General features: G+C 37.1%; 1 protein-coding gene across 13 annotated transcripts in view; it reads left to right on the plus strand.

The window, feature by feature from the left end:
- BBX (BBX high mobility group box domain containing) overlaps positions 1 to 26,925 on the plus strand; it is a 273,350-nt gene that overhangs the window by 204,176 nt on the left and 42,249 nt on the right. For all 13 annotated transcript variants that reach the window (XM_017870840.1, XM_017870850.1, XM_017870851.1 and 10 more), the window contains 3 exons: positions 2,605 to 2,685; positions 6,107 to 6,181; positions 14,024 to 14,104. In XM_017870840.1, the coding sequence (XP_017726329.1) occupies positions 2,605 to 2,685; positions 6,107 to 6,181; positions 14,024 to 14,104 (237 nt within the window). The remainder of the gene's footprint in view (positions 1 to 2,604; positions 2,686 to 6,106; positions 6,182 to 14,023; positions 14,105 to 26,925) is intronic.

The following is a 26,925-nucleotide window of genomic DNA, read 5'->3' on the forward strand; positions in this document are numbered from 1 at the left end:
CCCCAGAAGAAATATGTCTAACCTGCATCACACAGATTTCTGCCTTCTTAATAAATGATGTATTTTACAATTTTTCTTACCTTGACAACTTAGAATTATGGTTGCAAATAATTATTGCATTGAGCTGATGCCTTCTAGAGAACTTTGGGGGCTATTTCCCTATTCAGTTTGTTTTAGACAGACTCCAGTGCTTTATGAAACATTTGTATCTATTCTTTACAGCTTTTCTGTCTTCTCCTTCTTTTCTTATCCTGCTGCTGGCATTGTTTCTTTCTTTCCCAGCCCGCTTCTTTTTTGTTTTCTTTGTCTCCCTCTTGGCCCCTTCTAATACCTTGCCTCTATTCTTTTGTGGACTAGAGTGTCAGCTAACCAAGTCGGCTAACTACGTAGCTTAGTGCTAACCCAATTCTCCTGGCTCCTAATTTTGTGCTGTTTCCACTATACTACACTGAAGATGTATGCAAAATCTGTAATGCTTTAAAGTAAGAGTAACTAGGTTTTGAGAGAGGACGTGGTCCACTAGAGCAAAATCCACAGCATTAGTGATTCTATTACTGTTATTTTAGCCATTGGATACCATTTGTTGTACTTCTGGCCTGGTCACTATGTATGTGAGATTCTTCCTATTCACATACATAGGGAGAGAATTAAGTTAATCAACAGATATTCATTGTGCATCCCCTCTTTGTCGGGAGCATGCTAAGCACAAACATGTGTAGACTTATTTGATTGCATGCTAAAAATGACAAACCATGTGCAGGATTATAGATGCCTTCATAATTATGTGTTCAAATAGGAAGTTTTATATGAGACCATCCATCCTAAAGATTTGCAAAGGGTATTAATGAACTTTTAAACTTTCTGAATTGATGTGTTGTGGCCAAATAATCTATAAATGACACTTAAAAGAAAGTTGAATTTTCTTCATGCTGTTAATATGAACTCTAAGCCATAGGGCAATTTACCTCCTCTTAAATGGTCACTATTTCTTGTGCATTGTGGGATCTGAAATAAGCATATATGTTATATAGACTTCATGCAGTGTAGCTACTCTAAATAATAATACATTTAATTCCAAATATCTTCTATAGATTTCCATCTTATGCACACCTATTTTATTAAAGCTTTATGAAGACATTTTATAATTTTCAAAAGTCCTAAGCTTGAATGTAAATAAAGTTTTGATTATTTACCAAATAATCTAGGAGTCACACATAGATTTTTTGATAAAGCAGAGAAGTTGATTTTTTAAAATACTTCTAAATTATAAAGATGTATTTTGTTCAGGTATTCTTCCAATAAAGGAGTTCCCAGTTTTTTGTGGCTATAAATTTCAGGATTTGTTGGCCTTCTTTTTAGTTCATTTTGTATCTCCTTGGTGGGACATTTGGCACAGCATATCAAATAGTGACAATAAGAGAGTCAGGCTTTGCAGCCAGACCACAGGTGGCAAATTAATTAAAGCTTCTGCACCTTCACTAATGTGCTTATCTCTGGGAGAAGGTAACCATTACTCTTTAAAATCCAAAGGTGACAATTAAAATTTCAAATGTTTGCTCCTGCCCCGTGGCCTGTGACATTGTTAGAGAAACACATCCTCAGTGTCTTAAGAGGGTCAGTGAGAAACTGTTTTTAGGAGCATAATCTGGGTGACTAGTGGCTCTTTCCGTAGGATTTACCCGTCAAATATAATCACATGCAGCTATTAAAATTACACTGGAGAAGACTTAGTGATGCAGAAAAATTAATATTAAAGTTTTTTTTAGAAAAGAACATTCCATAACTGCAGTAGAATGTTCTATTTTTGTTTAAAAATTACCTACATGCACAACTGGAAGAATATATTAGAGTATTAACAGGCTTATCTTTGGGAGGTAACATTGTAGGTGATTTTTCTTCATTTTGGTGGGTTTTTTTTTTTTTCAGATTTTAACAGTGAACTTGGATTGTTTTGTAATCAGAAAACAAGTTATTAAAAAGTATTTGTAACTTTCATTTTTTTCTTTAACATGAAAGATGATTTTTCCCCCTAGACTCTCTAACTTCATTATTCGGGAAAGTGGGCAGGAATCACAGTGAATTGGGGTTAAGAGAACTATTGTCAGCTTTCATTAGTTCACTCCACAAATACTTGTTGAGTATCTACATTGCACCCAGGCAGTGTTGGAGATAATGCATTAAATAAAGCCCCTGGGAGAGGAAGTACAATAAATAAATATTTACATCTTATGGTGATCAGTGTTCAATAAAGACTAAGGGGATTTTTTAGCATTGGGAGGGGAGGTGTCAGTTTCTTCATCTTTGAAAAGTGAGGGGTTTAGATCAGAGGAATAATGAAATCCTTCCCTCTCTAACATTCTGAACCTCCTATGACTTTTGAATAACAGTTGACTACCAAAGCAATTCTCACCTAAATGCAAAAGTGGGTCAATGTTAACATTGAGATAAAAGAGGAAATGTATATCCTGAGAAAAGACTTGATTAAAAGTGATGTTTCTGTAACTGTTGTTGATAATAAAGATCAGAAATGAAAATAGAGCATTAAATGTTTACCTAACACAGTAAATAGTACAAAAGAAAATATGATATCTTTCTTTGTTTCAGGTATCCTCTGGCACATGCAGGCCTGATGTTTCAGAATCTCCTGAATTACGTCAGAAGTCACCATTGTTTCAGTTTGCCGAGGTAATATATTACAATTGATACTTAACTAATGAGGAAATTGTAAAGTGGGCTTAAATTGGGGCTGATAACAGTAACTGAAAGCAATGAAGAACTTTACTCAGCTCAACCATAAGTGGGAAAATAGAATCCAATTTTGGAAAAGGTATTTTGGGTCTCTAGAGTTCTTAATTAAGAAATAACTACATTTATGCATTTATAGAAGCTTATCATTAAAGTCGTACTAAATATTATCAACCTCATTACTAATTTTTACTCGTGGATAGTAAGGTTAATAATATTTTGAATTACTATTAGAATTTAGTAATTTATTGGTTGTTTATTTGATAAAACAGAAGACAGAATCAACTCATGGTTATTGGCTATGCAACTAATCTATGCATTTCTTTTTCTTTTCTTTTTTTAATACACTTTCATCTTAATTGAAACTTTAGCATGAGGTTGGCAGTTTTCAAAGTCTTCTTTTATCAGACTTATTCAGCTCAATAGGTCTCTTGACACTGGTTCAAAGAGATGGTGTATAAAAGTACATTATCCTTGATATCAAGTCTAAAGTTTAAGACTGCTCAGAATATCTTAATTTGCTCTAGAACTCAATATGAGCCCTCATTGATAAATTTTTTTCTTAAACTTTAAGTCACCTGGTGTTTCCTTGATCATTTGAATTGTCTTTGACCAGACTTTCTTCACCACCGTCATCCTTCCTGGTGTTTGCCCAACTGTTTTACAGTTTTGTACAGGGGGAACATTTTTTATTTTTTATTTTTTTTTAGAGTCAGAGTCTCACTCTGTCATCCAGGCTAGAGTGCAGTGGCATGATCATAGCTCATTGTAACCTGGAACTACTGGGCTCAAGGGATCCTCTCGTCTCAGCCTCCTGATAAGTAGGACTGTAGATGCATGCCACCATGCCCAGCTAATTTTTTTTTTTTAAACAGGGTCTCACTATGTTGTCTAGGCTGTTCTTAAATTATTGATCTCAGGCAATCTTCCCGCCTCAGCCTGTCAGAGTACTGGATTACAGGGCATGAGTCACCACGCTCAGCCTGCACTCTTTTTTTTTCAGAAGCAGTTATAAACGTATTAAGATTGATCCCAACTTTGAAAGCAGAATGGCTTAAGAGATGATCCTTGAACCTTTAAAGATCTAATGAAACCTCTAAAATTTCACAGGAAATTTTGGATATGTTAGCATGTGTACACTTTTGTGGCTTCTAACAGCATATCTAAGATCCAGAGAGATCCCTGATCCTATTGCTTTTATATAAAAGGTCTCTATCTCCAGGAGCTCCTATGCATTTATTAATTGAAATCCTTATCTTAATATTAATTTATAATAACATCCCCCCCTTTTTTAGAACTTATGAGATACTTTTTCACAAAATTGGATAGATTATAGCACTGGTTCTATTTTGTTCACTGCCTGATTTAATTCTTAAAGGAATATATTGTATTTAGGTATAACCTACAATGTTTATATATTTCCCCTTATATACATTGTTTATTTTTTTCTAACTTTTATAAAGGATTGGTAGGGATGAAAAGTAATGTCTGAAATAAGTTGTACTGAGTTTATAATTCCTAAGACTTAAGGAAGATTTCTCTGGGTTCATTTTTGGATTCTGTCATATTTGCACATGGCGGTCACTTGAAATGACAAGATTCACGGTTTGACCAAGAAAATTTATAAAATGTTATCCTTGAATGTCTTCAGAACACTTGGTTAGATCTTACAATGGATAAAATGGTTTATTTCTACCTAGTTTGTTAAATTGGATTTGGTTGATATTTGTTGTTCTTACTGATATTTATTCTAAAAATGCTTATCTGATTAAAAAGCACAGTAGAATGAAATTTTCCTGATGGCTTCAGCAGTGGATACAATTAATTACTCAGTCAGTCTCTCTACTAATTTTTTTTTATTTTTATTTTGAGGCGGAATCTTTCTATGTTATCAGGCTAGTCTTGAACTCCTGGGCTCAAGTGATCCACCTAGCCTCCCAAAGTGCTGGGATTACAGATGTGAGCCACACTGTGCCCAGCCTCCTGATTCTTTCTCATTCCTAAACATCACTTTTATGCTGTATAACTACGTGGCCCTGTTGTTTTTCTAACCAGTTTAACTAAAATGAAAAAGCAATTTTTGTAATTAAAGAGTTTTGATGAAGGTGGATTTGCTGCTTAGTAAGTAACCTTTGATGGAGTTGTTGGTGAACAGCTACTTGAAGGAAAGACTTCTGGGATTGGGAATGGGCTGAAGTTTATAATGCCCAGGCTTTCTGCTCCTGTGACCCACTTTTACCCTGTTTTATAGCTGAATAAAAGGTTTTTTCACTTTGGAACCAAAATTACTAACTCACCTTGCTCCCAAAATGTCCTTGAAAAGTATTTCCACATGTTCCTCTGAGCAAAGTCAAAGGAAGCTACCATAATTACCAACTGGAAACAAAAGGTCCCCTAGTTGAATCAAGTATAGGGTGGCAGACTCTATTCATTGTCACACACTGACGTGTGTGTGTGCATGTATGTGTGCATGTGTGTGTGCATGTGCGTGTGTGCACATGTGTGCGTGCATGTGTGCGTGTGTATGCGCATGTGTGCGTGCATGTGTGTACGTGTGTGCGTCAGCGTGTGTATGCGTGCGCACGCGTGCGGGCGTGTGTGTGCGCGCGTGCGTGTGTGTTTGTGCGTGTGTGTGCGCGCGTGTGTGTGCGTGTTCATGTTGGGTGGGAGGATGCAGGAGCTATGAAAGAAGAAAATACTTTTCATATTTAGTAAACCATTTATTGAGTTCTGGTGCCATGCTAGGTAACATCTTTTATGGCTTATTTTTTTTCACCGTAATCCTCTAAAATGCAGCATTATCATCATCATCAATTTACAGTGGTGAAAATAACTCTCAAAAGTTTAGCTGAGCTGGCCAAGGTCATATGGGCAAGTAAGTAGCAGAGCTGAGATTCAGTCTCCCAGATACCCTGACCCGCATCCATATGCTTCACCAATACTGCATCACAGCTGCCTCTAACTAGAGAACAGCTTGGAGGGAGTGGTGTTGGGAATAGAGTGAGGGAGTGGCTTTACTTGCAGCCTCCAGCTTTTAATAATACACATTTTTTCCTTTTTTTTTAAGTAAAGAAATTTATTTCAACAGGTCTTCTTAACTGCTATTTGATATATACCTGGTACCCTTACCAAAGACATAGCAAATGAGCCATACTCAGTCTTTGTTCTTTATAATCATCTGTTTTTAGAAACATGGCCTTTGTCTTCTCTTATCAGTTATAATGCTCTTCTAAAGGGATTGGGGGTGATGATTCATTTTTAAATCTTTATCAGTGTCTACAGTTGAAAATATATGGCAGAATCTTATGATCTGATGTGGAAGAATGTCATTGTGCATTAAGAATTGCTTGTTTCCTTTCAGATATCTTCAAGTACATCCCACCCTGATGCTTCTACAAAGCAGTGTCAAACATCTGCCTTGTTTCAGTTTGCAGAGGTATGGCCTTTTTAAAATGCTTTTTGGGCTAAGAAAACTTGTTGAGCTCAGGAATACTGGAATGGAGTTTTTATAATGTATAGTGAACTTTAGGCATGCCTGTTGTCATTATTAACATAATGTACATAACAGAATATTTATTGCTTTTTCTGCTGCCTTTGATGTAATCATAGTCAAATCAGCTCCAGATTTTACACCCATTTTATAAGCATTCATTGAAGAGTTCATTCAGAATACCAGTAATGTGTTTATTTCATTTTATCTTGTTTTAAATTTATTTTAAAAGCTTGGAAAAACTGCTGTCAACACGAAGGCCAGAGGGTTTCGATTTATTAAATTTTTCCAGTAGTGAAATTAGATGCTATAATTCATGAATAACTCTCTCACAGTGATTGCAGTGGTGAATACGACCTGTTAGATCAGGTTAAATTAGCTTTCAATGTGATGTAGCTTCAGCCAGTATTTTTATTAGTGTGTAATCCCAGGCTTAGATCAGGTCAGCTTTTGTAAGATCTCAGATTTCTTTGGTTTGTCAGCCGAAGAGAGCACACACCAGAGAGCAACTTTTTTGGTTGGTACGCTGCAGAGACAAATCTGATATTCTTGATTTTGCCACAAAAGCCCTGGCCTCAACCATATGTTCATTTCTAATGAGCACTATGTGGCAAATAATAAAACATATATAGTTTATGAAAATAAGATGCTATCTGCTCTAGGTCTTTTCTTCTTTTCCTTTTTATCCCAACTAAAAAATGCATATCATAAACCAAGCAATTTTTTATAGGGTTGAGAGAAAATGACAAGCAGGACTGCGCTGTTTAATATTGATGTATTGAATCACTTTGATTCATTTGAATAAAGAATACTGCATAAATGGAATGTAAAATGATATCCTTTTGGCAGAAGAAAACCTACCATCTTACTTTGAAAATGAGAAAAAATTACTTTTGGCTCTTATAAAAAAAAGAAAAAAAGCTGTCTCCTCTTGGGACAACTTGTGTCAACTACTATGACTTTATACCATTGGTTGGCCTGCGTATGTATTAGGCTTCCCTGCCATAGTATTTGTTTAGCTGCTGAGGGCTATTGTATAAAACTGGTAACCAAAATATATAATGTTATTTCATGAAGAAAAATTTGCTTAATTAATCTGAATAAATTAAGATTTTGTTACAATTTTCCATTATAATAAGGAAGCTGTTATTTTCACTGTCTAGGGGAAATAGTTTTGTTAATAATACTTTCTTGCTTTCTTCCAGTTATTGATGCCCATTAATTCTTCAGAGTTAAAAAGGAATTTTGCCATATTGACTAAATTTATTTTTAATGTTGATATCTGAGCCACTTCTATCCAACTTTTCAGAAACATTTTTTTCAAAGCAGAATTGATTTGCCATGTATTCTGTTTGATTAAATTCTATACTGCATAGCAGGAATATTAGAAAGGTAGTGGCTCATCTTTGACACACCTGATATTTACATATGCATTGACTACCAAGAGTGTCCAGCTTAACTTAAAATACCAGTATGGAATAATGGAATATCTCAGCTGATGCTGGTTCTATCTCTTATCACCGCTCAGCCTATGATTCAGTGTATTTTTTTTTTTTTTTTTTTTTTTGAGACGGAGTTTCGCCCTTGTTACCCAGGCTAGAGTGCAGTGGTACCATCTCGGCTCCCTGCAACCTTCGCCTCCCAGGTTCAAGCGATTCTCCTGCCTCAGCCTCCTGAGTAACTGGGATTACAGGTGTCCACCACCACGCCCTGCTAATTTTTATATTTTTAGTTGAGACGGGGTTTCACCATGTTGGCCAGGCTGGTCACGAACTCCTGACCTCAGGTGATCTGCCTTCCTTAGCCTCCCAGAGTGCTGGGATTACAGGTGAGAGCCACCATGCCTGGCCATGATTGTTGTTTTAGCAACACCATCATCACACTTGTTAGCTCCTGAAGCGCTGGGGACAGCTCTAAGGGACCAGTTTGGTGGTGTAATAGCCAGCATCCTGCAATTCTGCAGGATGAGATCCCATGATCCCATGCCTTTCATAAACTAATTTGTCCTTGCTGCTCAGTACACTAATTCTTGAATGAGATTTGGTCATTGCCTCTTAATTATACTAAGTTTTTTTTTTCTAGAGAAGAAAAGAACTTCTTACTCAGAGGAGAGAGTCAGGCAGGGTGGCATTTCCAGAAGTTGCCCCTTTGCTGTATAGCACTCATCTCCTGAGGACTCTTGGGGTTTTTAGCTGTAAAGTGTATGCAGGATTTGAAGAGCCTTTTAAAAAATTATTAATTTGTAAACTTAATTAGGAGTTGTTTCAAAATATAGGAAGGCATATATGACAGAAAGACCAAAATTAAATGGGTGATGTAAAAATATACATGTTCTGCTTTGCCCTAGAATGAGATGCAGTCCCCACAAGTATATAACTTTTCCTGGTTATATTTTGCAACCATTGGTAATAGCCCTAGTTCCTCAGCAAATTAAATTATTGTATCTTTGGCTATTTAGCTGTAAATGTTATATGTCTTTATACAAGAGTATTTCATGGTTCTCAAAGGATAAATAACCTCTGTCTTCACTTTCCCCCTCTAACCCAACAGTACCCTAACTTTCAATCTTTAACATCTTACAATCTGACCGTATTGTCAGACCAATACTGGGCTGGTTTTATTTAAGGCTAAATAAGAGCTAACTAGATGAACTAATACAAATATCTACTAAAATCTGCTATGAGCACGTGTATTGCAATAGAAATAGAATAGGCTGTAATTACTCACTGCGATATCCCTAAAGCTCTTAGAATTATTTCACAAAACACCATCACCTTTGAGAAAACCCAAAGACTCTTGAAATTCTTGTTTTAATTAGTCAAAAGCAAAGGTTCTCAAACTTTATAATACATCAGAGTCACCTAGAAGGCTGTTTACACACAGATTGCTGGGCCACACCGCCAAAGCTTCTGACTGATTAAATCTGGTGCTGGGCCTGAGAATTTGCATTTCCAACAAGTTTCCTATTAGAGAACCACAGTTTGAAACCACGGCTCTGTAGTTATGTGTTTTTTTAAAAAACCCAAATTATTAAATCATTATTGTTAAGGCACTTATTAATATCTCTGGGACTTCACGGTGGAAGGGTCAAGAGAGGAAGGGATTGATGTATAATAGAAAATTACTGCGTGGGGCACTTTATAGCCCTTCTCTTTTCAGAGGGATTCCTTGTCCTATTATGTACACTTAAAGAGAAGTGGGTGTTTATATAAGCTAGGAAACAATTTATCTTTTAAAAATATTTAGCTTTGTAATATCGTTTTAAGATCAGGCATGCAAAATTCTCAGAAACTATTTCTGTTCATTTTATTTACAAACTCTTATAACACTGGGAAGAAGTTAACTAGATTTTCTCTTGGAAATTGGTTATTTATCATGTAAAATGTTTATCTGAGAAACATACTTTTAACAGTAAACCCGGGTAATTTCTTTAGGTCGAAATGTTTTGTTTTGTTTTGTTTCTTTCATTGAGTCCTGATCTCTTCCTTGCAAGATGAGAAAGATATTTTTCCTTCTTAACCAAATCTGATCATTGAAAAGCTCATTGAAATTAATCTATATGGAACCATGAAACTGAATAAACATATTTATTTGTAGGTGCCTCATAAATGTTTACATTTAAGAGGAGAAAAATCAGGATTTTGAAAGAAATACAGAATGCAGGGACAGTTTCCCACTCCCCACCCCCAATTTCAGCTTGTCTCCCATTCCAAGGTGACAGTCATATTTCATCCAGATTCAGCCTGGCCCATCCAAAGTGCCATCTACTCTGTGTTTCCAGGCTCTGATCCATTAAGTTGGTCAGAATGAGTCCTAACTGCATCTTCTGTTTACAGGTAGTGACACATCAGTCACTTTTTAGATCTAGTTTACCAAAGACTAATGACCAAATATAATGTCAGAAAGGAACTGTTGTCTTTAATTATTTAACAGGCTTAAAAGCCATGACCAATCCACATATTCTCTGATGTGCTCTGTGGCTGACTCTTACACCTAGAGGATATCTTTGCACAGAAAAATTATATTTACCTTGAAGACACAGAGCTAATCTGGGTGATTTAGATAGATTTGGACTTTAAAACTTCCCTTAGAAGATATTTACTTTGCCTATATAAATATAACTATAATCTCACCAAAATTAAAATATTGTCACCATTGTATATAAGCAGTAGGTATAAATTTAATGCATTTATTTTCATGAGGGAATGCTCAGTTTGTTACACAATATTACAGTCAATTAAAAACACCATATACTTACACTGTGGCTCATGCCTGTAATCCCAGCACTTTGGGAGGCTGAGGCAGGCAGATCACGAGGTCAGAAGATCGAGACCATCCTGGCGAGCACGGTAAAACCCCGTCTCTACTAAAAATACAAAAAACATTAGCCAGGCATGGTGGCGGGCGCCTGTAGTCCCAGGTACTCGGGAGGCTGAGGCAGGAGAATGGCGTGAACCTGGGAGGCGGAGCTTGCAGTGAGCCGAGATGACGCCACTGCACTCCAGCCTGGTGACAGGGTGAGATTTTGTCTCAAAAAAAAAAAAAAAAAAAATACACTGTAACTAATCAGTGGATGTATTATGTGTTTTATTGGAAGCACTAATATTTCTTTTTAGATAAGGAAGGTAAGGAAAGGAACGCCTTATTTCCTCTTTGACTCACTTATTCTTTGAACAATTATCAGTCATCTTCTCCCAAACTACAATATTTACAATACCTTTATAATTGAAAAAGACTTCCACTATTGCCTAATTTGATTCTGGTCTTTACCACCTGTTTGTTCACCCACCTCAGACAGCCATAAAATTAGCAATTTAACATCCAGGGTGATCATTTTTCTTAGCACTTTAGCTGTACCTCATGTACTGTCACATCCACCCTGTAGCTAGCCTTTATGGATGAATATTGTTTATCCGAACATCACGTAATAGTCAAAAGAGAGACTACAGTGAAATTAACTTATTGGCAAGCCCTATCCAATTTGAGGAAAAGAAGAAGCATGCCCATGAACATCCTATGCAGTCTGGCCCACTAGTGCCCTCTACCTATCAACCTAGCAAACACACACTGCCCTCCAGAGCTGACCAGTCATTGGAAAACAGATGTCAACTATATTGTTCCTATCTGAAAGGATGTATATGTCTCTTAGGCAGAACAGCATGGGCAGGAGTAAACAGTGATGTAACAAATCATTGTTGTACTAGCTGTGCTTGAAATTGAAGCCATCAGCAGAGATGAGAGAGGGCCCTAAGACAAAATACTAAGGAAAAACATTGAAGGGATTATTATGGAAAGAAGAGCCAGCAAAGAAGAACCACGAGGAGTGGCCTGCGACATACGAGGAAAGCAAGGACCCTGCAGTAACGGAAGGGCAGGAAGGAGTTTTTCTAAAGAAAGACTAGCACTGTCAAATGCTGCAAAGAAATTAAGATAAGGACCAAGCCATGGAAATTAACGTATGCCCTGTTTTCCACGCTTCCTTCCCTCAAATTAAGAAGTTTTTGATTTAACTTTTAGAAATCGTACCTCACACTGTGTAATGCCATAAAAATGTTACTGTTAGGAGATTCTGGAAATATTGGACTACTAAAATATGTTGAACCTTCCCCCACACATGCCTTTTTGGGAATCAGGCTTCCAGCAACCTTGAGCATTTAAAATGCTTCCCTGTACCTGTAAGCAGGTGAAAATCCTCCCAGAGGCAATAAGGAAAACTGTTCTTACTAAACCGAAGGGGACCATTCTCAAGCCTCCTCTCTGACAGCTGTGCTTTAACTCTAAGGGCAGGTAGTGCATCCATGCAGTCAGTCATTCATGAGCCTCTCAGTGTGCCATGCACTGCATTGGGCACAGGATATGTGGGAGTGACATACACAGGGAACGAAAACCTGCAGTGACAAAAGCAACAGCAGAGGGAGCCGGTGGAAGAAGCAGAAAAACAGCATGGGTGTGAAGTGCAGCGCTACCCAGCTTGTGGTCCTTCAGTAATTCTTGAGCGTGTCATGGGATTATGCAACAAATTTAATGCTCTCCAAATTACTAAATTTAATAACTATCCACAGACACTGCTACTTTTAATTATCGTTCATTTCAGTGTGTAACTAATTTTTGGAATTGTACTAAAAAGGTATTTATGTTTCAGTGTTAAAGATACATCATTATTAGTAATAATTGGGCCATTTATTTAGAGCATAATATCTCTTCAGCACTGCCCTACACTAGCATCCAACCTAATCTTCACAGCATAATTCCAGGCAGGTATTACTGTTCGTATTTTGAAGGTAAGGCAAATGAGGCTCAAAATCTTATTTGCTTAAGTCCACACAGCAGCAAGTAATGAAAGCTTGCCTGTCTGGCACAAAGGACATATTCTTTGCGTTGATTCAAGGCACTGGCATTTATGTTCAGTCCTTCATTCCCGGAAGCACTGAGAGCCAGTGGTATTAATGTGTTTGTTTTCTCTTAGTCTCCTGATAAGGTGAGTAATTGAATTCAACATGTCTAGAAAAGGTAAAAGTAGCATTTATCAGTGAAAATTCGGCAAGAAGAAAATATTCCAAACTTCAGAAAGATTGAGCCCCATAAATTCATCTTCTAAAGAAAAAGGAAATGATAGAGATGAATAGAAAAGCGCTCTGTTAAAACTGATAGCGCCTAGGAGGAACTTCCTTAAGCTAGGCCCTTTTTAGTGGCCTAGGTGGGCCATTATTAAATACATGCTTCTACAAAGACCTGCTATTCAGCAAGTATTCTAGGGAAAATCTCCTCTAGCACAAAGCACCCAGTGTCTCCGGGAGCTAACAACTTCATAGAATCACCTGTGGGATCTGTGGTCACCTTTAAGGATATAGTCATAAGCAGGATTACCTACTAAATGGAAATGAGAAATAGCTTTGTTTTTAACTGAGAAAGAATTCAGAATCACAAAGAATCTAAAAGCTTAGACCATAGCTATCTACTCTTAACAATGACAGAACTTCTCCAGGTAAAGATGCTTTGTAAATGTCTTTAAGAATGTATGTCCTTCTCAGCTCTTATCGAGGCTAGAAATTGGAAATGAAGTTTTTATTAAAAAAAGAGAAAAGGCAGTGCTGTTCATTTTTATCAATGCCCAGCCACTATTTAGCCAAATTTGCAGAAGATTATGTAGTTAATGTTAATGTCGTACATATGTTATATACTGCAATACAGCATAAGCCATTAACTGTACAACTCAGATTTGTGATCTTGATTATCAGTCTTTGCATGTACATTAGAGCATACTCTGAAAGCCAGGGTCAGTGTTTTATATAAAACTCTTAGGTTCCTAAGCTGCTGTCATATGGCCTTGCACATATATGTTGGATTCTAAACAAATTTGTTGACTGACTTGATGCTGTCTTTCCACAGAGATCCCAAATATATTCCTCAAAAAAAAAAAAATTGTTTGGTAAATGCAAAATAACTCTAAATCTCTTTTATATTTGACTAGTTGTTAAGTTAGTACTTAAATAGAAATTGAAATACTTTCCTCACTTTAAGATTATAGAGTTAAATTTAAAGCCTGGAATATCTAAGACAATATTCTTACTATTAAACAGCCATACCTACCTTTGTTATTATTTTTGAGGTCATTTACTGAAAATGGTTCTCAAAATGATCATCCCAAATGTGACGTGTTTTGTTATTTGGTACATGGGAGCAATGATACTCTCAAAAACTAAGAAAAATTCCTGAATGTGTATGAATGAGAAGCAAAGATTCTGGTATCACAACTAATATTCTCTGTGTGGATTGTCTTTAATATAGATTTCTTCAAACACTTCGCAGTTGGGTGGTGCTGAGCCTGTAAAACGCTGTGGAAAGTCTGCACTCTTTCAACTGGCAGAGGCAAGTTCCTAAGAATATATAGAGATAAGATCTGCAGAGGTGGAAATCGCAAAATATTCTAACAGTGTTTCCTAAACTACACCACCTCTCCTGTGACCATAAAACGAGTTACATCTAATTTTCAACAATGAGAGGGTTAACCTTTAATTTAGGAAAACTGAAATTTGCTACTAAGAGTCATTAAGCATTGGAAAAGGTTACCCGGCGATATTGCAAAATTTTTTTCACAGGTAATATTTTAAAATAAGATTACTTCGATTGGCTATGTAAGTCCAGCCTGAACACAAAAGAATAGCTGTAGTTATTTTCCCTTTTTCTGATTCCCATAAACCATCTATAAATCTCCAGAATGCGCTGCTTTTAAATCAGATGGTTGATGTTTGAATTTTTGTTTTCCTGGTGAAGAATTCATATGACATGTTCTAAAATCTGATTTTATAAGATGAATCAGTTGTACATTTGATGTGACATGTGTGTAAAATGCTACTCTTCCATTGGCAAAGTAAAGCTGGTGAGGAACAGAGCCCTTATTGGTGGGGGATGGATTGGGGAGGAAGACGCCAGAAGCACCTGTTGCTAGGGTGGGCAAGGCAGTGGCTTTCTCTGCCAGCCTGTGACTACCCTAACTCAAGGAAACATGAAGAAGAAATGTTTTCAGCACCTGGACATTCTAGTAGCAGTTTTCTCTGTTGGTAAGATAAATTAGGAGGTAGAAAGTAGATGACCAAAAATCTCATACTAGACTTTTTTTTCTTTTCTCTCATTTTTCTGGTTTCCTTTCAATGAGCTCCCTTTGAGTTCTTTTGTAAATTTTTTGTAGTTTATTTAACTTAATGGGACAACCAATCACATTCTAAAATTTCTAAATTTTATGGTAATTTGTATCATAAAACTTACGCATTTAAAATATATAATATCTTTAAATTAAGTTTTAAAGATTACCAGGTCCAAATTAGAAATATAAAATACAAAGTCCTTAAAAGTAAAATTAATAAACAATGGAACAAACTAACCCATTGTTGTCTGACACTACATTGACATGCTTCCTGTGTAGGACAAGTTCAGACCACAATAGAGGGCTACAAGTGACTGGGAAACTCTAAGGAAAACTAATGAAGACAGCAGGGAATAGTTCTAAAAAGAACTGCATGAGTCAGTGCAAAGTACTACTCCAGATACAGCTGAAACAGTGAAGATCTGACAAGAGAGTTTCTTTGGAGTTAGAGTTGTAAACAAATCCTAGTAAACAGACAGACTGTGAGGTCATGCATTTGTCTAGTAACTCTAAGACTGTATAGATTGTCAAGAGAATTTATTTGAACGAAGTGATTATTTTTCTTGAATAATATGGGTGTATGACCCGCTGGTTGTGCTGGTTATATAATTGCATGTGTATGTATGTGGGCATACATATATACAAAAATACATATGATTTCTTAAATATTAAACAATACTAAAATGTAAAACCAACTTTCAATATGTGATATTTATCTTTAAACAGTTTTTTTGTTAAAAATGTGTGAACCTTTGGGGTACTTTGCTGCATGGGGGGCTGGTAAAGAGTGGATTCGTCTTCTCGTTTTCTTTCTTTGGCATAGCAATCATAAAAAAAGGATTCCTTATTAAATCAGAACTCATTAAAAAGAACACTTTTCTAATTTGTAGGGATGCATCCCAAATATGAAACAGATGCTATGGTTTAACAGATGTTTGAATGTTGGTATCATAATTTAACGGGGTAAAATGACTGAAATAAGCCTATTCCAATTATAGCAAATCAGCTTACACTAAGACTGAGTTTCTTATGACATTTGAGCAAAAATATATACTTTTAATAAAACAGAATCCCTAAAAAATAAGAAAACTTTCTTGCATTGTTATTTGCACTGAATCAGTGTGATGTCTTAATACTAATACAGTGTATTTTAGAATAACATTCTAAAGCCTTCCAGTTTCTAATTAAACTTAAATATATGCATAATGGATTAACCAGCATCTCCAAATAATCACCAGTAGATTTATGCTTTCTTAATTTTTTTATTCCATGTGTATTTGATGTTCATTTTTCATTCACAAAATATAACATTTAATTATCTCTGAAGCATTTTAAGATAAATAAATATAAGAAGATATTGAAGATTTTTCCTATTGCCTAGAATTGGTGATGGTGTCTGCAATTTGAAGACACAACCTTAAATTCAGACATTCTAAAGGGAAAGCCACCAAGAAACTACTTCCAGTTTGGGCCACACCCATCTCGGGATTTCTAAAGAGAGAACCTAATACAACTATTATCTTATCTAACACTCCAGGAATTCCTCCTCTTATCCCCACTCCAATCTCAAGTCATCCTTTGATAGAGGGTTATCATAGGCTATCCACACATCTGGAATATTTTGCCTTTTCTCTGTGTCCCAGGGAGGAAAGGAGAGAAGTAATTCTCATTCTTTATCTATGTCCCATGTCAAGGGAAGTGAAGGCAGCTCCAAGAGAAGCACTGTTAAAGATTGAGGGAGGTACATGCAAAAGATTTCTTCTTCTTCTTTGGCAAGAAATAAGAAATATTTTAAACATCAATTTATTGCTGGATCCTTTACCTATCTGACCAGGCAAAAAAGAAAACTGAAGGAAGTTGGCAGCATGGAGAGACTCAGAATGGCCTGCTGTACTCTTAGTTGGGCATTATAAAGATGTATGAGTTTCCCAAGGGTCGAGTGGATAAATAGAAAATAGATCCATGTGATCAGGCAAAAGACTGTTGGACAGTAACAGAGAGGGGTTGCATAAGTTAGGCCTGTGACAGTCTCTCACATTGGGGGAGAATATGGTAGAGATGCCTTTGCTCGGGACCCTGTGAGGTGTGCCTACAAGCAGGAGTGATACTCAACTGGTTTGCCTTCTTTATACTAAAGCACCAAGATGCTTCCTACTGTCAGGAAAAAGCCTGTAACCCAACCATCTGAGTACCCTTCAGCACCTGGAGGGCACATCCCCTCTGATTAGGTGGCCCCCTGCCTGTTAAATGTTTTGAATATCACCCCTGCCTATGACATCCCCTGAGAATGCCATTGAGTCTTGTGTAGAGTTAGCAGAAACAAAGAGAAAAAGAAAAACATAACCATGGGCAGTTAGTTGTACCTCACCCATTCTGTCTTCTATTCTCTAAATGAGAGGTTTTAGGCCTTGTGAAAGAAGGGCCAGGAACGAGCCCCAAACTAACTACTCACCTTTCCCCAACTCCATTCCTGTGGGTTGGAGTAAGAGGAGTGAATGAACAGTCCTTCCAAACATGAGGGTCGTTGCTTTCAAGAAATGTCTTCTCCTTAGTGAGAAGTAAGAAATATTTGGGGCATATATTTACTGCTGTGCCCTATACCTGTGTAAGCAGGCAAACAAACAAACAAAAAAAAAATTGGAGGAAATTGGCAGCAGGCACAGAGAGGCATGAATTGGCCTGTACTCCCAGCTTTGGCATTGTAAAGACCCACTCCCTGTTTTCCCCCTCCCCGTTCTCCTGGAGCCAGGAGATTTCCTGGGGAAGGTCCTAATTCAGGTGTATGACTGGCATTTTAAACTGGGTAGACTTTTAATAGCTGAAAGTGACCTGAAAATTCTGGGATTTGTTCCAGATATTTTTAAGGGTTTTGTCTGAGGTCAGGGAATTGACAAAAATACAATGCTTTATGTTGGGACCTCCACGAAGTTCATACTGTTCAGTTTATTCGTCATTTAAGTTGTGCAGGTACTGTAAGGTATTGTGTTTCCTTTCGTTTTGAAATTAATTAGGTCAGGTCATATAAAGAACAGCAAAGCATCCCCACTGGAGATCATTGCGTATTACAGTGGCTGTAGTTGGAGGACACTGAAGAGGGTCAGAGATAGCTGGACCGGTGTACATTTCAGCAAAGAAAAATTCTACCCTTGAAGATCTCTAGTACCAAAATTGTCTAATATAACAAGTAGAACAGCTTGTTCATTTATTCTCACAATAGTTATTGAGGATGTATTCTGTGCCAATAACAGAGGCGACTGAAGTTATCTGGATGTGTATATACACATATTTTTGGTGCAATGAGAACTAAAACTTGTAAACCTTCTAAGATCAGTGATATAGGAACACGGTACCTCCAAGTGCAGTTTTAGTGTTTTGGAGTGTGACTAGAGGCTGGAACATAAGCCTAAAAGATTGCTGTTCTGCTTCTCACTTTCCTGAAACCATTTTGAATGTTCTTTAAAATACATTATACATTTTTATAGCAGCTCTTTCTACAGATAAATTATGTTATCTAACCTAAGATGATAATGACTGACATTTATAATCTGCTGTGTGTTAGGCACTGGGTACTTTATATGTACTAATGTAATTCTCACAGCTGTCCTCTGAGGTAGCTACTATCATTCTTCTTTTACACATTAGGAAACCAAAAGGTATAGAAGTTATATAACTTGTTTAAGGTCACATGGACAGTAGGTGTTAGAGCCTAGATAGGAACCTGGGCAGTCTGTCTCCATAGCCTGCACTCTTAAACACTAGGCTGTTCTTGCGCCTTGTTTTAGATGAATAGAAAAGACTGCAAGTTGCTTGTTATAGGAGTGTGCACATTATAAAAGTCTCTGTGGAAGACAGCTTACTCCTACACATATATGTGTGGCTGAATAAGATGACAGATCGTCCAAGACTGCTGTCAAAGAAATGGAGCTCATATTTTCTTTTTAAAAACTGTCTGTGCTTTTGAAACTGCCAGGATGCATCTTACAACCTTAAGTAAGTGTTTGGGAATGTACTTTGGAAGATACTATGGGAATTGTAGGAAATTATGGTATACAACTCCTGTCCTCAAGGAGCTTATTCTCTAGTTGTAGAGATATAACAATTTAAGGAATAAGAAATCGTGCAAGTGATTTTAAAAGGAATCATTCAATGAAATGATGAAACTCCACTTGAGTGATGAGTGACACACAAAAATGAATGTGTGAAACTAGAGAAGGGAGAAAATATTAGCAGGCATGTTCTGGAGACCAAGCACAGGGGAAAGAACAACAAAGATGGTTTTCAATGAAGGGCTTACTTAGGCATCACTAGAAGCTGAAACTAGCAGTCTCTGGGTGACATCCAACCTGCAGAGATCCTTTGTTTGGCCTGTATTTTTTGACCTATATTGTATTTTACAGTTCAATTCATGGCTAATATTTGAAGATTAAAACTTCAAATAAATACAGATTTCTGACTTCTGAAAATTTAGAGGACCTGGAGACATCAAGCTAGCCTCCCTCCATGAGAACAATTGGTCAGAGTTGATTAGTGGTTGCCCTCTTAGATGCTTGTTCTCCAAATGACTGTCCTCTCCTTTCCCTGTTGAGCCCTGAGTCTGAGGCCAACAGTCATTGCCATTATCCACTTAAATTTGCTCACCTCCCTCCTTTATACTTGACCACCGTATGTAGCAGGGATTGTTACTTACACATAATTAAATGGACAGCTGGGGAGATAAAGCAAAGGGATTAAGGCAAGCACAGGAGAAAGGTAGATGGTAACAAGTCCATCAGATTGGCAGGAATAGAGGACTGTGTTTATGGAAGATGAAGGTAAAGGGTAGCTGTGAGTCAGAATTGGGAGAATGTTTAGTGCATAGCAAATAAATATGTACTTGAAAATAATGAGGAGCCATTGAAGATTTGGGATGGGGTTACACAGTGATAAAAGCAGCACTTAGAGAGATCTTCTTGGCAGCTATGTATGGAATGGAGTGGAAAGCCCCTGTGGACATCAGGTATGAGAAGATAAGAAGCGGAATTGAGAGAGCTGACAGTGGGTATGGGAGGCAGAAAGAGATTCCAGGGGTATTCAAGGGAATTGTTTGAGTGAGTCAGTGTGAGAGGCAAAGAAAAAGAAGAGTCAAAGATGACGCCAACACTGAACCTGAGTATTTGACCTTGACCTTGTAGCCCTGCTTCAGGAAGGTTAGTTGGTTGCAAACAAAGAGTAAGCCCTGCTAGTAGAAAAGAAGAGCTGAAAGATGCTGAGGGTAGGGGGAAGAGAAATTCAATAATAGAAGAGTGGAAAGGGAGAAGATAGCTAGCCAAGTAAATAGGAAGCAGAAACCTGCATTCCTAAGAGCACAGATGACAGAGACAGTCACCATAGATCCCTCCACTCTTCCCAGTTATTGGTGGTATTTGATCAATGTATGACTCCATTAAAGACTTCTGTTGTCTTCATATTATTGATGTGCATTATCCATCCTATTGTAACCCCCTTAAAGCCCAGAACATCCCACCTCAGCTCCTCCTACACTATCATCATATAAATGAATTCTAATACTTAAAATATATTTAAGGGGACCTTTGTGGTGGGTTTCTTTCCTTATCATTTTATACAAAGTTGTGAGTTGTTTTTAGAAAACTCCTGTTCTAAATCTTTTCGCCTCATCCCCAGTTGCACTAGATTATTTTTGGAAGAACAGAAAGTATAGGAATGTACTTAATGACTGCCCTTAACCTCTTTGCGGCAGACTTTAGTAGATGGGCTTATGGAGCAAAGGCCACCTCCACCCCATTCAGAGTCTTCAGAAACAGTACCATTTCTGAGGAAATAGTGAGTAAAGAAAAATATTTCAATCACCATGTTACCTAGTCCAGTTGTTTCAGCAAACTACAAAACTGTTAAATACACCCAGATTTTAGTGTTGAGAGAAGCTTAGACCAGTGTTCTGTGACCAGTTATCTCTTGTGATAAACGGAATTGAATTTTTTAGCAGCAATGCTATTCTCAGAAACCATCAACCAGTGTGTATTTCTCTGGCACAAGCATTCGGGTTTTATTTAATTATAGGGGAAATGCTCATCCTGAAAAACACTGCTAAAATGCCATCCTAAGGTTATGTCTACACTGTTTTGGCAGATAATAAGCCAGTACAAAATGATTGTAAATATACCTTGGCTGCAAAACATTTGTTTTGTACTAAAAAACAGAGATTTGGAAATGGAAACTTCTTGATTGGTGTCAGTAGGTCTGTTTTCACACTGCCTTGTTTTTAATCTAACCAACTCCTTTATAATAGACAATGAAAGACAACGTATAATTAAGAGCAAAATTATATGGTGCATTTTGGAACTACTTACCATTTCTTAGGACAGGTTGAGCATCTCTAATTTGAAAATTAAAAATCCAAAATGGTGTAGAATGCAAAACTTTGAGTTCTGACATAACCTCACAAGCAGAAAATTTCACACCTGACACCGTTGCTTTTTGATAGTTCAGTGTACACAAACTTTGTTGCATATACAGTTATTTCAAATAGTGTATGAAATTACCTTCAGACTATTCATATACAGTGTATATGAAACATAAATGAATTTTGTGTTCAGACTTGGGTCCTATCCCTAAGATATCTCATTATGTATGTGCAGATATTTCACAATTCTAAACAGTCCAAAATCTGAGACACTTCTAATGCCAAGGTTTTCGCATAGGGGATACACAACCTCCACCAGTTCAATGGTTTCTGCTTCTGTGGTATTACTTTTTATCTAGTACACATAATTTGTTATTTTTCCACTGATCATTTTATTAAATCTTTTAAAGCAGAACACATTAAAAAATGAATTTCTTAACATCAGTAGAAAAGAATAGATTTTAAAATACATCTGATTCAGAAAGATTAAAGCTTGATGCAGCCAAGGTTTATTTTATCTTTAAAGCGAGTCCCCAATAACAAACTGAGCCTAAGGTATGGTTTTACCTGAACTAAAAGTGTGACAGTCCCCCTGAACCCAGGAACATAAAATATAATCCCTTTACTACACATTTTATCTCACCCCTTCAGGATTTCTATTGAAGTGTTTTCTTTTAATCATTTTGAAGAAGAAAACTTTTTATTCATGGTCTAACATGCACATCCTTAGGAATCCTAGGTATTAACATATTGATTTTTGTTTTTCTCTTGGGAGTGAGTTCCATTTCTTCCAGCACATCACTGTCAGACCCTTCTGACTACACAGAACAGTGAGAAACCTCAGTATGGTTTTTATTGACAGAGATAAAATATTGGTGATTAATTTCACTGGTATTCTTGGGAGGTATAACTAAGGACAGTATGATTGCTGGGCTGGACCAAGCGGTAGCATGGTCATAATTAGCATTGTTTTTGTTGTTGTTGTTTGTTGTTGTTGCTGTTTTTTAAGACGGAGTCTCGCTCTGTTGTCCAGGCTGGAGTGCAGTGGCACGATCTCGGCTCATTGCAACCTCTGCCTCCTGGATTCAAGCAATTCTCCTGCCTCAGCCTCCTGAGTAGCTAGGATTACAGGCGCACGCCACCACACCCAGCCAATTTTGTATTTTCAGTAGAGACAGGGTTTCACTATGTTGCTCAGGCTGGTCTCGAACTCCTAACCTCAGGTGATCCACCCGCCTCAGCCTCCCAAAGTGCTGGGATTACAGGCATGAGCCACCGCACCCAGCCAGCATTGTTTTTTATAGACTTGTAAAGTAACTCTTTCCTTGTGTGAATCAGAATACATTTTAGATTCATAGATTACCTCAGAACTAATGAACCATCCTATTAAACACAATTATCTGTTGAATGCCTTCTTTTTGAAAGGTACTAGGGTATTCTTGAAGGTGAATACAAAGGTGAACAGAATACATTTTATGCCCACTGAGTTACAGTTATAAAAAAATAAAGTAGTACCTGAGGGAATAGATGATAGTTATCAAATATTTATGCCCATCATTTGATTTACAACATTAACATTTTAACTTCTTTGGATGCAGTCACGGGAATTCCATCTCTGGAAAGTGTCCAGATGATTTTTCATTCTTACTTTTTAAAAAGGTTATTGTCCAATTTAAAATAATATTAGAAGAATACATTGTCATTTACTGAGGCATGTACTGTTTCAATACCTGATTAATAACTCACCCTCTATTAAGGGCAGCTTGAGTAAATTAATAATAGCCATTAATTCTGTTTCCCAAAATGCAGCCTTATTCACTTGAGTTCACATTGATTTATGTTCTTTTATGTCTTCTGTGTGCTTGTATGTGTGCCCATCCATGCATACATTTGTCAGTCCCACTACAGTGTTGATGAGTGCATCCAAAAGTAGATGTAAGTGGATCTACTTGTACCCCAGAGTAGAACTGAGCTTTCTTCCATGTTTCTTAGAGTTGCTTCTTGAAAAACAACTGATTTGAGGTCTTCCTGAATCTAATTTTGTTGTATATTTTCCCCCAATGATAGAATCATTCAACCCTAGAATGAACACTTAGAGCGAAGCAGTCTAACAAAGACATGTCCTGCTATTAATGATACTAATATGAATATTACTGTTAAGCTAGTATTTATTCCGTATGGCATAAGGCCCCAGAGGGATGGTTATTACAATCCATTATTTTAGCTCTGCACTAGGCACTATTTTAAGTACTGTTACGTATGCAGCTCATTGAACCTCACAGTTTTCCCAAGGCAATAATTTTAGCATGCACATTTTATAGATTGAGAAACTGAGGCACAGAAAAATTTAGGGAAAATAGCTAATCAGTAGCAGAGCCTGTCTATAGTCCTAGACAGTCTGGCCCTGGCTCCAGCATCCCTGCTTTTTGTGGGGGTTTGGGTGTGTGTGTGTGTGGGTGTGTGCATGTTTTCTTTTTTTCTTGAGATAGGGTCTTACTGTGTTACTTACACTGGTCTGAAACTCCTGACCTCAAGCGATCCTCTTGCCTCAGCCTCCCAAAGCATTGGGATCATAGGTGTGAGCTAACCTCACCTGGCCCATCCCTGCCTTTTGAAACTGCCTTCCAGTACATCACTGTCAGACTTTTTTGACTACATGAGACAGTGACCACCGATGGCTACCGACTGCCTTCCCTCAGCTCCTGTGTCCCCTGCTTCCACCTGAGTTCCTCCAGTAGGTGGCACTGGCTGGAGACTGGGGAATGGGAGGACGGGAGAGGCCAGGGATTTGCTTACATCCAAGAGTGATGCATCTTATAAATGTTACTACATTCGTATCTGTTCCCAGGTTTTGTTTATATCTTGTGGAAATGCCTAATATGCAGTGGAACAAATATCAAAAATAAAAGTTATGAAATTTATTTGTAATGATTTTCATATTAATAGACAAGAAACTAAAGTGCTTAGAACAAGATGCTTAAAAGGAGAATTATTTAGAAGGAAAATGCTTTAAAAAGTCAAATGTATACTTTTCACGTAAGGAAAAGTGAGTTTAAAAAAATTCAGAGACTGAACATGCAAATAAGCACTAAAATGGAAAAAGGACCAAGGTCAATGAGAATGTCTGTCTCCCCACACACATATACACATACAATCTCAGTAAAAGAATGAGGAAGATTTTTTCAAATTGTGATTATGCATAAATTCTAATGAATTCATTTGTAAAAGAATATAAATCTTGCTTGACAACCAAGGAGAAATACAAAAATACAAAAGTATGGTATTGACTAGTAAGAAAAAAGTTACTCTAAAATCCAGTATGAGGTAGAACTTGACAAAAACAAACAAATCTTAAGACTATTTTTAGCTGTTGAGAGCTACATAAGAAATTGGCTTTGTCTGGATTAGAGAAAGTAAAGCCAACAAGAAACAAGAGAAGGTAAACTATATAATTATTGCTTTTGTCACCATTTGGTGGGGGGCAAGGAAAATTATAATCAAACCAAAATGTATAGGTAAAAAAAAAAAAAAGATAAGTGTATATTAAATCAAAGTTAGAAAAAGCTAGAATATGATTCCTCAAGGATCTAGAACCAGAAATACCATTTGACCCAGCAATCCCATTACTGGGTATATACCCAAAGGATTATAAATCATTCTGCTATAAAGACACATGCACACGTATGTTTATTGCAGCACTGTTCACAATAGCAAAGACTTGGAACCAACTCAATTGGCCATCAGTGATAGACTGGATAAAGAAAATGTGGCACATATACACCATGGAATACTAGGCAGCCGTAAAAAAGAATGAGTTCATGTCCTTTGCGGGGACATGGATGAAGCTGGAAACCATCATTCTCAGCAAACTAACACAGGAACAGAAAACCAAACACTGTATGTTCTCACTCATTAATGGGAATTGAACAATGAGAATACATAGACACAGGGAGGGGAGCATCACACACTGGGACCTGTCACAGGGTAGGGGGCTAGGGGAGGGATAGCATTAGGAGAAATACTAATGTAAGATGACAGATTGATAATTGCAGCAAACCACCAATGGCACGGTATACTATGTAATCAAACCTGCACATTTTGCATATGTATCCCAGAACTTAAAGTATAATATAATATATATTATTAATATATTATTTATTTTATATATTATTTTTATTTATATCTTATTTTATATATATAAAATATATTATATATAAATAATATATATATACACACACACACACATCCCAGAGTCAACAGGGAACTGGTAAAGAGGCATCAGGGTAAGGCAAAGGCAGCTTCTCTTCCATGGATGTGGAGATACATATATCCACTTTTAAAAAAGGAGGAAAAGCTAGAATACAGTACACATGGTCTAGTATATTAATTCAGGTTTCTGACAACGGAAAAAAACAAATTGTAGGATACCATAAGACCTTGCAAATTGGGTTTCAATCTCACTTTTGGTAATCTTTGACAAGTTGTGTGAAATAGGAGAGCTCAATAGGAACAAAAAGGGGAAAAGTTCACTGTAATTTTTTAAAATAATAAGCCTGATTTCTAAAATACAGACTCTTAACCTTTGAAAATTATTTTAATTGGAAATTCATTCTAATCATGTTTGAATCCACAGAAAAGAAGATGAAAACAGAATTATCAAAGTTTCTCTGAAAAGGGTCATTGTCAGATGTGCCAGAGTCTCTTTGCCCTGCCCACTGCCTTTTGCCCCACGTGACTGCTGACTGCCTTTCCTTGGCTGTAGGCCCCCTGCTTCCACGCAGGTTCTGCTAATGGGAAACACTGGCAGGAGATTGGGAGATGGGAGGCAGGGAGAGGCCAGGGTCAACAGGGAACTGGTAAAGAGGCATCGGGGAAGCCAAAGGCAGCTTCTCTTCCATGTTCCAGTACTCTCCCGATAGGTGCACCATGCTTGCATCTTCCACTGGGCTTCAGTGTCACTCTTTCCCCATTGCTTCTTCTGTGGCTTCCTGCTGTCCCTAACCCCTGTGTTGCCTCACCACCTCCTGTTTGGGTGTCTCAGTTCTTCATGGCCTGTGTAACTAACCTAATCCCTGCCTTAAATTCCCACTGCTAGTTATGCTTTAGGTTGCTTCCATTTGCCTAATTAGACCCTGACTGGTACAAAAGCCAGCCTCATTTTCTATTTGGTGTAGTTACGGTTGGTCACAAAATTGAGTAAGAGAATGCTGTTGGCATGCCGTATCCAGATTTTAGCAAGACTTTTGACAGATAGTGTTACAATGTTTTGTGAACAAAATGGGAGGATTTTCAACTGGATGAGAAAAAAATATTCTTAGATTGCTGAAGTTTATTAACGTTCAGATCATCTTCATGAAAGGGCTCTAGAAGTTTGGCAGAAGGCCCTGTCCTTACCCATGTTTTGCTCAACATTATTACCAAAGATTTGGACAAAGACATGAAAAGCAGCTTTATTTAATGTGTGTATAGTACAAAGATGGAAGATAACTTAATTCACATTTTGAAGAGATAAACGTAATAAGAAAAAGTGGAAAGTCTTGCATCTAAGTGCAAAACATAAATTATAAAAATAAAAGAGACCAAGTTTACCAGCCTATTATGTGAGTATGGAAATCCAGGATTTTACATGACCATAAACCCAACACA

This window comes from Rhinopithecus bieti, unplaced genomic scaffold (genome assembly GCF_001698545.2).
Source record: "Rhinopithecus bieti isolate Rb0 unplaced genomic scaffold, ASM169854v2 scaffold_5478, whole genome shotgun sequence".
Taxonomy (NCBI): Eukaryota; Metazoa; Chordata; class Mammalia; order Primates; family Cercopithecidae; genus Rhinopithecus; species Rhinopithecus bieti.